General features: G+C 40.2%; 1 protein-coding gene across 4 annotated transcripts in view; it reads left to right on the plus strand.

Annotated features, from left to right (window-relative positions):
- The window catches only part of magi2a (membrane associated guanylate kinase, WW and PDZ domain containing 2a), a 273251-nt gene that overhangs the window by 87017 nt on the left and 172496 nt on the right, over window positions 1-13738 (plus strand). For all 4 annotated transcript variants that reach the window (XM_085385962.1, XM_085385963.1, XM_085385964.1 and 1 more), the window contains exon 2: window positions 532-648. In XM_085385962.1, the coding sequence (XP_085242088.1) occupies window positions 532-648 (117 nt within the window). The remainder of the gene's footprint in view (window positions 1-531; window positions 649-13738) is intronic.

A 13738-nucleotide genomic window follows, 5' to 3' on the forward strand; every position in this document is an offset into this window, starting at 1 on the left:
AGACACAGAGAAAAGAAGGGGGAGGTAACCCAGGTGAGGGCAAATAAGAGGGAGTAAAAACAGCCCCTCGGGGAGTTGGTGGCTGATTTATGTGTAGACATATCTCCACACGTGTTTGGCCACAGCTCCAATTAATACCTCCGCCAATCCGTGGCTGCGCTTGACAAATGCTGGATCTGTGAGTGCCGAGTGTGTTCATTAGTGTTTGGATTGTAGGATTTTCAGCGAATTTAAATTGTTTACTGTGGTCTTGGGAGATTCTGGGTCATTTGATGCTGCAGTGTTTGGATCTTCCTCTGCTTGTTGTTGAGGTTTGCACGAAAAGAAAAAAAAACGTGTGAGGCAAGCAATTTTCCTTGCCTGGATAATTCACAAACACATCCAGCTGTCCCCATTTCTGATCAAAGGCTGATTAGGCTCTTTCCTTCTATAAATTGACTGGAACAAATTTTGGTATCAGTCTTAGAGCAGTTGCATTTATTTGAATTTGGTGCTTTTGATTATTGATTATTGACCTTTGTGTTCCTCCAGGGGGCGTGATAGACAAGGACCTGCGCCACTACCTCAACCTGCGTTTCCAGAAAGGCTCAGTGGACCACGAGCTGCAGCAGATCATCCGGGACAACCTCTACCTCCGCACCGTCCCCTGTGAGTTACCTTGTGCTCACCTGACCTCCCTTTGTCCATCCTTGTTCCCTTCACTCACCTCCTTGAGTGAGACACTTACATTCAGTGCTTTGCCAAGGGTAGATCATCAATAAAGCCAAGTGTGCAATTTCAAAGGGGGCAGTAAAAGCTCCAGGTTCGCTCTGTGACAGTTTGAATGTGGTAAGTTGCCAACAAACAAGACAGAAATGAGTGTTTGGCTCACATCTGCAGTTCTCTTTTGGCCACATTGGACCTTGCCTGACATAGGATGACTTTGGCTGCCTCAGATCAACCATAGATCCACCTTGTCAGTTCAGCTGTGTAACAGAGCTGTAAGTAGGCCTAATGTCTGCATGTGGATCTCCAGTGTCCCACACTGTTCAATAGCATCTTTCATTGCCCTCTACATGGTGTTTAAATACCCACTTTTTGTGACGAGGTTTCAGACCACAGTGATGTCACTGATGACATCAAGGTTAAGCATGCCTGTAAATTAATTAAAGAGAGAAAAAATGAGATGACAAGCAGACTAGTCTTACAATATCAAACCTCAAAATTTGAGCCCAGGATGACGTATTTAAGAGCAATTTAAAGCCAATAATCACATTGTTCAGTGATCAAATCACATTGTAAATTTTGTTGAAAATTGTGACATATTGCATAATGTGTGCATAATATTGCAAACTTATGATGTCAGGTTGGTTTCCAAGTGTTGCTGAAATTAGCACCGCTAGCACCAGCGGCATTCTTTTCCTAATTCCTTTTTTCTTTTTCTTTTGATTGTCCACGCACCTCATCAAACCATGTTTACACGTTGCTCTCCTTCAGAGGTGTATGCCAGGTTATTTGTCAGTTGTTGTAGATTAACAAATATGAGACTACATCCACACATACAAATGCAGGTATTTTTTTAAGATGGAGATTTTCACATAGAGACACTAAGAGCACAGTCAAAAGCAACATGTGGTGATATAACCCTAACTGTATGAATTGTTAGCCAATCGGAAGGCTGGAGATGATAGCAATGTGCACAATTTAACATTAAAAAAAGGAGATAAAGGTGCACACCTTTGACATTGCAAGACAAAAATTCCTTTTCCTCATCGAAACACTGAAGTATTTTTTCAAAAGCTTTGATTTTAGTGGCCCGAAACACCATTCACATGTGGATGAAAGACCAGAGCACACTTTACCAAAATACCTGTGCGTGTGTGTGTGTGTGTATACATATGGATTGAATACTTTGTTTAGCTTGCTAACAGTTCTGTTGCCAACTAGAGACAGCAGCAATGTTTACCCTTCAAGTGGAGTGAGTGGAGCCATTTATGTGCACTGTTGTGATATTTTCAGTTGCAAAAATGTTTCCTGCCATGAATTTGGCTGTCTACATTTCCTGCAACTTTAAAAAAAAGATATAGGCTATGATTTTTTTTCTTTTTTTGCAATTTTATATTCTAATGTATTCTAACTGTATTCTAATGTGGAAAAATGTACTGCTGCAGAAGCCTTGAGAGTTATCCCTAACCCTAAACCCTAAACTTTTTTTGTATAAAACTCACTGAAAGCCACAACATCCAATTATATAATAACAACAGGTTTGTCTTCTCTCACTTTGTGTTAATGATTCATCTTTGGCAGCTGTGCAGTCTGTTGTGTTTTTTTCAAAAGCTCAAGAGCAATGGACTGTATAGATCTAAAGCTGAGGTCAAGTTCAACATATTACCACATTTTCAGGCAATTTTATACATACCCCGCTGACAGAGAGCAAGCCTGAGGGCAGGCAGTACTCTTGCAGGTGGTTGGTTTCTGGAGCTGCAGAAAATGTAACAAACTAATAGGTTGTTGTGTATAGTCCGCTGCGTACATTGTCTAGTGCTTGAATGCAGCAGAACTCATACACATGCAGAGAGGGTGGGAGGAACAGGGGGCCAACAGGGGCATCCCGACAGGTCGATCCAGCTTCTTGCTTCGCGTGAACAGTTTCCCCTCTGAGTATTTTTCAAGCGCGGTATGTGCTGAATATACTGAATTTTCTTTCTGATGTGAGTACGTGATGTGATATTTTCTTTCCCTGTTTGCCATGTCCCTTTGCTTTCAGCCCCAAATCCCCCAAATATCTATCTGTGCGGTGATCGATTGAGCCGCTGGAGTGTTAGTTTAGCTGGAATCAGCCTTGTCTGGAAGTTCGACTCTTTAAAATCAAATGTTTACTGCAGCTCTGTCTCTAATTAGCTGCATTAACTGCCTCACAAGAACACAGAGCTGCAACCAAGTGCTCTGTAGACAATCAAAGATAAGATTTGGAGGGCTTTAAGCTATTGATACTTGGTGTTCTTGGTTCAGGATAGCTTTTTAAACTGAATGCTTATCTAAGTCTTAAATATTGTATGCTGGAAGACATTTTCTTTTATCAGGTTATCGCACAATGTTATATGTGCTAGGGCTAAGAAAACACAATATTTAGTAAGTATTATTCTGATTCCTGTTTGCTTTTTGTTTCCTGGATGTTCAGCCGTCCATTAAAGGACTGTGATATTAAAGGGTGTTTGTCTGTAAACTCTTATCTGTGCACACTGTTTGTTAGCCTAGCTGTGCATTTAGACCCAGCTGTCTAGTGGCTAACTCCCCCCTGAATCCCCTAATGGAGGTGCATTCTTCAAGCCTAGGTGCAGGCAAATATCACTGGAACCACTTTTATGTCTCCCTGACTGCACAGAATGCAGCAGGAGAAACAAAAAGAGACCTATTTATATTACAATACAAGCATCATTTTCTCTGATAACCACTCATAGAGCAACTGCCAGTGAGGCAGTGAAGATAGAGAAGAGGTGAACAGTAAAGGCTGAGAACAAATGGAGGAACAAATAGAGGGAAAGAAATCCGAAAAGGAACGGGGGAAAGGGGATGAAGCTTGATGATAGGGACACGGGCTGTATACACATAACCACATAGTGAAATGGCAAAGAGAGGTTAACTGGTGCATTAATGAAGGTTTAACAATGGGCTTTAGTGCTGCTGACAGGAAGAGGGCTTAGTCATGACTGAACTAGGCTTTTTATATCTGGATGCATAGATGTGTTCTTTTTTTAAATATGGAAAACATATGTTATTGAGAAGAAACAATGCACTATGACTGCAAAGCAATCAACGTGGACAAGACACATCTGGAGTTGGTCTTCAACTGGAGTGTATTTCAACCAGATTCATTTGTACTTTATTTTCTTATGAGAAAAATCCTTCCAACAGTCTCAAATGTCCTGTGTCTGTTTTCAAAAAAAATTGGGATGCTGTGTGAAATGGATTAGCTAAGAATAACCTAGCTAATAACATAGTTGCAAAGACTTTAGTGATATTGTCTCATACAGTCATATCATTAATCAATTCGTGAAGCCAAAGAAATCTGTAGGCAGAAGATAAGGCTGAAAACCAATACTGAAAGCCTCTCAGGTGGCACTGCGTTAGAAAATCACTGCATGGGCTGAAGAAACAGTTCTGAAAACTCAGTTTGTCTCAAATGTATCCTAAGTCTCTACCAAGGAAAAAAAACATATACTGTATAATATAAACTAGACCCAGAAACACTATGCCACCTTCTCTGGCCAGAGAGAGGACAACTGGAAAACTGTCATGTGGTCTGATGATTGAACGTTGTCCTCCAGTCCTCCAAGTCCAGAGTGGCTTTAGTAGTACAGTAGGTTGTAACTTGCACATCTATGAAGGCACCATTAATACTCAGTGATATCTACAAGTTTTAGAGCAACATGTGCTGCCATTCAGACAACATTTTAAAGTTAAGCGATGCAAGATTATTTTATTGGAAAACAACAACAACAACGAGTGTCCCTTTGCGACTAAGCATCTGAAATCTTATCCATGGTAAAGAATGGGAAGACATTTCCCCTTCAAACAAGTTATTTCAGATTCCAAACAGCAGAAAGTTTAAAGTGAAGAGATGAATCAGGCATAAATGAGCTTATTTTTCTAAAGACAAAATTTCTCTTTTATGTTTTTATACTGGCACCGTTTAGTTGCTTAGCGGTGGGTTAATACAAACCCAGCCTCGGCACGTCACAAGCTAGTGTACTCCCAGTGCCGATCCCAAGCCCAGAAAAATGAGAGGATCCTAAATCAAACAAGCAGATCCGTTCATTTTGGCAACTCCTATGCAATAACAGAGCAGCCAAAAGTTTGTTTTTCTCTTTGTGCTTGTACTATTTCTAGTAAACAATGAGATTAAAAGACAAGCAAATCATTGGTTTGTGTTTTTATTCATATTTACACACTGTGCAAACCTTTCTTTTAGGATACTGATAATATGCCAGGTTTAAATTGAGCATTTGACTTAAATGAGCTAATTGTGGACAAACCACTGGGAGATTCATGAAGTAAAGCCCCCTCTCTCAAACTGATAAAAAAAGAGTTGCACTGAAGACTCCCGAGATGTGTGATGAATCTAAAGGAGGTTGAGAGGTGAGAGAGAAAAGGCATGATGTGAAGTAGTTCATCATCACAATTTACACGTAACCCTTGAGTGGTAAAGAAAGGACATTTTTCGTGGGGATGGAGGCTGACGGGCAGACAGTAGGAGACTTACTGCCATTCACACCAATCGTGAGGCTTGGATGGAGTCGGCGAGGGCAGCTAAGGCTGTGCCAGCTCTTAGACAAATTGCCTGGTTGAAATCCAAGGTCAGAGCGTTAATAGCCTGAGCCCATGTGAAATCAGGCCTATCTTCTGGTAATCCATATAGATTTGATGGGAGGGATAGAAAGCGGAGTGAAACAAGGTGTGTGCAGACTAGTCATGAAACCTAAGTGTGCTGTATTGGATGAATTATTTAGGTAAGAGTGAATTGAAAGAACACGACAATGGAGTAAATATATATTTTTAAACAACAGAGTGACTCCTGACTGTGCTTTCATTTAATAACGTCACAGCTGAGCAGAAAGTTATTTGAAAGATGCTATAAATATTTGAACTAATTTACAAGTGTTTAGATATTTAGAGTAAATAACTTGAAGGTCAACTGAAAGATTAAAAAAATACAAATGTTACTCTTGTTTCCCCATCGAATACCAAATCAAATATAAATATGCACAGTGCCTCAGTTACAGGGAAACAAAAATGTGTTAAAAATATCAAGGTCATCAGGATAATATGACTCATTTCCCAGAAGCCACTCAGTCTTTCATGTACTTATTATATTTGTTCGTCTCTTGTTGTTTTTCCTTGCCTGGCTGATTTTTCTCTTTTACTTTACTTTCTTCATACAAGAACACTTCAAGCACTCCTTTTTATCTCAGTGGACGCAATAAAGCACTTAGTTACGTGGTGTCATTGATGGTCTCTGAATAATAGAGCTGATGATCAGGAGGCCATCTGGAGGTAGAAAAGGGAGGAGATGCTCAGTTTGTCACTTCCTTTCAACTTCTTAGAAATGTAAGTAACATGTCCTCTTAGAACAAGATCTAGAGTGTCTATTTGTAACAAAATGTTGGTTTAAGCCGTCTATACAAAAGCTTAAAATGCCAGAAATGATCCAATAATCCACAAGAAAAAAAGGCAAAGATCAAAATAGAGTCTGAGTAATATAATTTAATTTATCTGTTCTGTTTCCATTAATGTTAATAATCTTCCACTCTCCCTTTTTTTGTTTTAAATTACTAGACTTTGTAGGGTCCCAGCCCAGAGTCAGGAGCCAGTGGAGCAGACTATTAGTGTTTAATAGTAGGCTATTACTGAATTAATTATAGAAATAGAAAATTTGGTCCTTATAATGGAATAGACCATGATCTGTTTTGAAACCTCCTATGGGCCCACCTGCCACAGGATGAGCCACTGGGGTTCATATGGTTTGAGGTGTTCCAGTCATTCGCTGTCTTAAGTGAGAACTGGTGGGCAGGGATTGATATACTTGTATTCCTCTGGTTTTAATGCCTGCGCGATACCTAATGTCACGCTGGGACTTAAACACATACATATAGGATGCCTCTTTGGTGTCTCTTAAGTGAGGTGTTTCCTGTGTCCTAGACATTGTATTGATGGATGGATGGATGGATGGATGGAAGCTGAGCATATCTGCCTTACCATATTTTTAAACCTGGACATGACAAGGTTGATCTGACTGCAAAAGATACTGCACTCTCACATAATGGAGACTTATCCTTGGCCTGGTAGCCATGCCAGAAGGCATACCATTCTTCATTATATGTATTATTTCCCACCACTTTGAACATAAATAGGCAAAATAAACATCACGTTGTATTAAAAAAGACTTTATGAGGAAAAAAATGTATAATCATGAAGTGCAACGGGTAGGTAATTTCCTCCGTCCGTATGGTCGGACTTCTTTTTTACAGTTTGTTGCGGTGACTATCGCACAGTTCAAAGCAGTGATGGCCTCTAGCACTCACAGAAGTGTTAAATTGTATTAAACAGTTTAAATCATCACAATTTAAACACATTACCTGTTAGGTAAGAATGTCGTAAGCGGCAAATGGTGACATTGTGACAACATTGCTCTATGATCGTAAAATAACCCAACCACAGACTTAGTGTGCTGTATTGTTACAGAACAAATTAATGTAATGTATTTTAGTAACTATGACATTATGTCAAGATGAATTGTATTGTAATCTGCTTTCCAATGTAACTCTTTGGAATATAAAAGCAACATATTTAGAACATTGTTTTATTTTATATTATTGTTTGAAACACTGAGCAGACGTCACCAGAGACCAACGCAAGACGCTACCGCTGAGCTGCAACACCAAAAGTTTGTTGTAAATGGGAATGACATTAAGTGATAGCTCTTATCTCGTAAATACAATAGCTGCCATTAAATAGCATTTGCAGCATTATCCACAATTCAAACTAAGGGACATGTGTATACCTGTAAGCACGAAATCTATGTTAATATACCAGCTGCTGGACAATTTTTTCCTTGTTACAGAAGCTATTGCCCAATTATAGAACCCCACACTGTGATCCTTTTGGGAACCCTGCCTTCACTGCTAACAGCTTGGCTACCTTGCAAAGAATGCGACAAGCAATTTGATAGCAGAGGTGGGCCTCTTGAAGAAAGAGCGTTTCAGCGAACATCCGCTAATGGAGACGTAAAGTTTATGACCGGTGTGATTGGATACTCCCGCATGTGTTTTTAATGCCCACAAGTTGCCTCTTATGAGTCTTTGCATTAATGTGTGAATGTGTTTGTTTTCTTTGGCCTTTACATGCATGTGCAAACAACATATGCTTAAATAGCAGGAAGTAGAGATTGATACTGTGAGTTAATGGGGAGTTTGACGCCTACAGGGACACTGACTTTGCGTTAATGGCCGGGGCAGCCGTGCACAATATGGATGGTGTTTACTAATGAGAGAGAGAGACATACTCGACGTCCATCTGCCTATCCACAGTTGTCAGTTGGATCATTCTGAAGTCTTGCAGCATAGCAGGAAATATGACTTTCTCTCCGGCTTTCCTTTCCTTTCCTGCTGCTCTGTCTTTATCTTTACTTCGTCCCCTCATTCTTTTCTCCCTGAGTCCTGTTGTTGTTTTGTTTTGTTTTGTTTTGATTTGATTTGGATTTTTTGCTGTGCGTGTGTGCATTTCATTGCAAAGAAGATTTGCAAGTCCAGTATGTAACTTGTAAGATCACACAGGTATCTGTGATTGGCCCTGCTTTCTTTTTTGCAGCATGTCACATGTCTGTGTTTCTGGTTAATAGCCTGATTTCTGATAGATGACGGCAATAATCAGGATAATAAGAACAGTCTAACAGCTCCCCAGTGCCCCGCCATTCAATATTTAGCATCTCTGTGAGAAACCCAATAAACCGTAGAAGTGTGAGCCTGAATGAGGAGCTCAGAGTGGCCTTGCTTACTCTGGAGCTCTGAGATGAGGCCTGGTGTGGAGATGAATGAAGAGCAGTTTGTGTGTTTTATAAATTTAATTTTATTTATTTTTTTATCCTGGTCATGAAAAACAGGAAAACGTGCTGCTCGTGAGCTTGTTTGCCTGCTTGCATATTATTTTGTCAGTCTTTGTGAAGAAGGTTAAGCAGATCAGACAAATACCTCTAGTCAAAAGCTCACTTTCTTTCATCCATCCATTTACTCCGCTCTCCCTCTCCTCACTTACTCATTGACTCACTGGAGGCAGGGCCGGGTTTCCATGGCAACCGTTTCCACTCCCCATCTGCGTCAGAGGCTCAACTCTTCTTAAAACCTCAGCCCCCTTTCTTTTCCCTTCCTCCCTGTGCCCTTCCTGTCCCACTCCCCTCTACTTCATCCCACTTTCTCCAAGCCAAGACTGTAGGTCAGAAAAACCTGGCAACTCGGGGTCAGCACAAAGTACACCGCCTGCTGGAAATAGGATTTCAAGGTGTAAAATTGAGTGTATAATCCATATGTTAGAGAGGTGTGCGCGTTTTCATCTGAGGGTGAGGGAGTGTGGGAGGGGGTTGACTGACAGGGCAGGACACAGATGTGAATGTGCCGGGTGGCAAGCGTGACGCGGCACTCTCTGCTCGCTGGCAGATGCGGCTTTTAGACGCAAAGGGGAAAAGGTGTGAGATTTGCTCTCTAATTGGCCTTCATCACATAAACCTCCTCAACATCACCACGCCTCATCATCAAGCTCCTGCTGTCTCCTACCCTTGGAAGTGAAGAAACGGTGTCAGATAGACAGATCCATCAGGTGTGCCGCCTGCGGTCACCTCACCATGATGCTGTAATGAGAGCTTCCTCGGCTGTCTTTGGTATAATGATCTGGTGTCTTTGGGGGAATGACGAAGACCTTGATCCTTCTCAGGAGGTTTCACAAAAAAGTATTTACACATTTTTCTTATTCCAAAGCATGAATTATTTTAAATGGGAGCGAAAGCATTAACAGAACGGCGGCACAATCTTAATGGGGCATATTTCCACTGCAGCACATCGCTCCCATGACAGCCTGCTGGAAGCTCCTGGATTATGATTGAAAATGACTGCTTCTTTAAGTTGGACACTGGAGATAATAGAAACTGTTGGGTAAGAGAGTAAAACCTCAACTCGCATAATTGTGTCCACAAGGAGTAGTCTAAGTATGTCTTATTCACAGAGTGCTGTCAACACAGAGCCCTTAGCGCAACATGGCAAATTTAGCTCAGTCAATCAAACACAGGGCATATATTGTTAGGTGGCAGTTTGTTCTGTGAATCAGAGAATAGGCAGACAGTAATAGATTAAAGTTGGTATTATTAAGTAGTTTCACTGCAAAGATTTACTTCATCTTCTCCACATTAGCTTCAAAATTTCACACCATCATCGGATATTTAAAAAGAACAATACTATGCACCATCACAGTAAATGTGCCTTGGGACTGAACTCTTATCAGCACATATCTGGGGCACTTTTCCCGACTCTCCTGTCGACTGACTGCAGTTATTACCTCCATCCTTATTACCCACATGTGGAAAGAACTCGTTGAACCAGCAAGTGTAGAAAGCCTTTTATTTATTTATTTCTTACAGTGCTGTGTTTTTCATCTCACCACCACATGCTCACAACCAAACCTCCCATCTATATTTTTCCAAGCCCTTCCCCTAGCACTTTTTCTACTAAATGCTTTGTATCTGTTTTGGCAGGACAGCGCAGACAGGTGCACAGCTCAAACTGTTGTTCACCATTGAGCTGGCCTTATCGCCAACTGCAAAACTCGGGCTATCGTTTTGAATCCAACCCTATTGTGACAAAGGAGTTTTCTGTTCCTTTATAAAAACAATGATGCAACATATGTGAGAAAATGGTATTGATCAGAAGTAGAACGTAACTTCTGGTACCTGTGATAAGTAAAGTTAGAAAACCAGCAGAATTGTGTGCACAGTTTTTGGGTGTTGATTAGGGCTGCCACAAACGATTATTTTGATAGTCGACTAGTCACCGATTATTTTTGCGATTAGTCGACTAATCAGATCATCATCCATTGAACGTAAAAGTACAGCTTATTGCACCAGCAGCATCTGCTCTTATATAACTATCATTAGCTTACAGCTTTAAGTGTTTAAGGTCTGTGCTAACTAAAAATAAAGACAAGATGATAGTTAATTGAATTCTAATTAAATGTGCAGATTGTTTCGGTGGAGTTTAATAAACTCAGCCGATTTACTCAGGAACAAATAAAATACTGAAAAAAGCCAAACAATAACATTTTTAAGTTATCTAAGTGACTTGTATATGTTTAACCTGAGTAGGGCGGTGGGTTTGAAAACGATCTGCCGGGAGTCCGGTGCTCTCATGGCCCCCGGCTAGCTATCGAGCTAGTGGGTAACAGACGCCTCCGAAAACGTCGGAGCGCTTTTGAAAATATTTGGTGTCTTGATAAACTGAGCAGATATTTGAGGTTTACACAGCTACATTCTCGCCTGAAAATATGTTAAACGTTTATTTTGTGACCCAGAAAGAATAATAAGAGTAATATTAAAACTAACTAGCTGCCGCCATTGTTGACAACTGCGCTGGGCCGCGCTATGAATTCTGGGACACAGTTTCTTCTTCTTCGGGGTTTAACGGCAGCTGGCATCCTTGTACATGCAGTGCTGCCATCTTCTGTTTCAGTCCGTTATTACACTCTTAAATCCTGCTACTTATTCCTGCTTTTGGGATCTTACAAAGCTTCAAATGACGCGTCGACTATTAAATCAGTCGTCGACGATTTTGATAGTCGACGTAATCGTGACTAGTCGACTAATCGTGGCAGCCCTAGTGTTGATATGCATAAACATGTGAATTGCAGAGAGGTTTTTTTAAAGTGTGTTTCCGATACCATTTTTGTGCCAAACCTAGAATACAGTGTGCGTGCTACACCTGAGAGATAAATGAGAAAATCCTGCAGGTTGATAACAAGGAGAGACGACGACGTCCCTGCACCCTTCTGATTACTGTTATTATCACTAGAACAATGGGTCCTTAATTCCCAGCATAAAAATGAGCGAGCCATGTTTTTTCTGGTTAAAATGAAAACTGTCATTATCAGATTTTATCAGTGGCTAACTAATTAAACTAACATGAATTAGCATATTAGGATACCGCCATTAGTTAAAAACTGCTTTTCCAACTGACTTGTTAACATTTCTAGCTTGATTTAAACAGGAAGGTTGTCTTGGCTATGAGCTTAATGGCTCCATACAATATATATAAAAGTAGATTGTTTTAAAATGGCATATAAGAAGAGGCTTTATGCTACGAACTACAAATTCCAGATATGTATGAGAGTAGTACTTTTTGAAACTTTGGCTGCAGTTGAGCTGCCGTGGGCATTGTGGCAGCTCAAGCATTTAAACACAGTTTGACCCATAGCATTTTATCCATTACTTGTTAATTAGGTGGCTGTCTTCAAATAGTCTAGAGGATGCTTCTCCAGAGGCACCACACCCTCCACTCATCAGACATCTGATTATCACCCTTACTATTGCTGTGAGCTGCCAGTTTGTTTGACTGGCATACCCGAGGTAACGTGCAAATAAATTACAGAGCTGCTAATAAGTGTTACTCTAACCAAATTTGGAGTATCGAATTTGTTCAAATGTTGTGACTGGAGCTCGTAAACGTTTCTATTACGGTGCCAGATTTTGTACCAGAGAAACAGAGTGAACAGGCAGAGAAACTGGGGTTGGGTTAAAACGCGGCGCTCTTGGTTTAATTTGTACATATTAACAGCAAATAAACCGCAAAGGTCTTCAGATTTTGATGTTTTGTGTTTCTTCTCTGGTGTAAATTGTGGTTGTTGGCTGACTTATTCAGGCAGCTCAGGGACTTGGTACCTGTATCATTTGTTTCCAGGGTTTTGCCGTTTATAAAATAATACTTTGTCAGAGATTCTGACTAGAACTCTAATTTAACTGACTGTGCTCACCAGAGGTTACAGTTGCTAAGCTATGATTGGACAGTTGTTCTGGGGTTAGTTTTAGCTGCCACTTAAATGATGGGTCCTGAGACAGGCCTACAAAATATTCTACTTTCTAGACTTTAACATAAAATCTTCATTCTTTTAAAAACTCAAAAGAGCAATAACTGACCATGTGTGATGTTTGAGATGTCTGTCAACTTTCTTCCACCTCTCTGACTGGTGTTTCAGGTCGCTGCCTTCAGACTGATTCGGTCTAGAGAGCAGCATGGGGACACACCGACCCACAGTCTTAATATTCGTGGCTAGCGCCTTTGTGGCCAAAAGGGCATTTCTTTGACCAACCATAAGACAAACCCTTCCCTTCTGGAAAGAGCTGCACACGCATAAGGCTGAATAATATTTATTCCATATTTATATTTGCTCTGGTAATTTTATTATGAAAAGGGACAGTAGTAGTCTGATTACAGAGCTATATAAGGATCTTGATCATACTATCTTAGTCATTATGAGGGTACTAATTAGGGGAAGTATAACTTGATTAGAAAGTCTTTGTTTTCCATCAGTATGTACAGTAGATATACTTCTGTGAATATACAGCTCTGTTTCAATGTTGAACGAAGGAAGCATTGATGAGTAATTCGGCGTTTGAAAGAGCAACTTAGCAATCAGTACTACATCTTTTTGATGCTTATCTACTGTTTATTTTTTTTCACATATAGCTTAAGGAAAGATGTCTTTATTACAAATGTTTTATCTAAAATTATCTGGCTCAAAAACGATGTTGCTGATATATTTCAATAAGGCCGATACTGAATGTTCAAACATTGGTGCATAGGGTGTGGCCCTGCCTGTCACCTTGTGACACTTGGCATGAGCTCCAGCCTCCCCATGACGCTGAATTGGATAAGCAAAAGGAAAATATTCTTATTCATTCGTATTATTTTTATTGACATTTACCACTGCTATTACCAATTAATAACTGACACTAGTCACTAACGGACTCTCATCACGTGTAAGAGGAATTAGTCCTCAAGTATGTGTGTCTGTCTGTGTTTTGGCTGATTGAATTTGGCTGATTAAAATGTTGAGCGTTTGACATTCATGGACCAGTTTGTTGTGGAAACATTTTGTCCTTTTTTTCTGAACCATTCTTTCTAAATAGTCGCTTCCATGTAAACTAACTTCATAAAATTATATATTT

The sequence above is a fragment of the Rhamphochromis longiceps genome, linkage group LG17, assembly GCF_057381845.1.
Source record: "Rhamphochromis longiceps isolate RC_006_pf linkage group LG17, R_longiceps_female_GT1.1, whole genome shotgun sequence".
Taxonomy (NCBI): Eukaryota; Metazoa; Chordata; class Actinopteri; order Cichliformes; family Cichlidae; genus Rhamphochromis; species Rhamphochromis longiceps.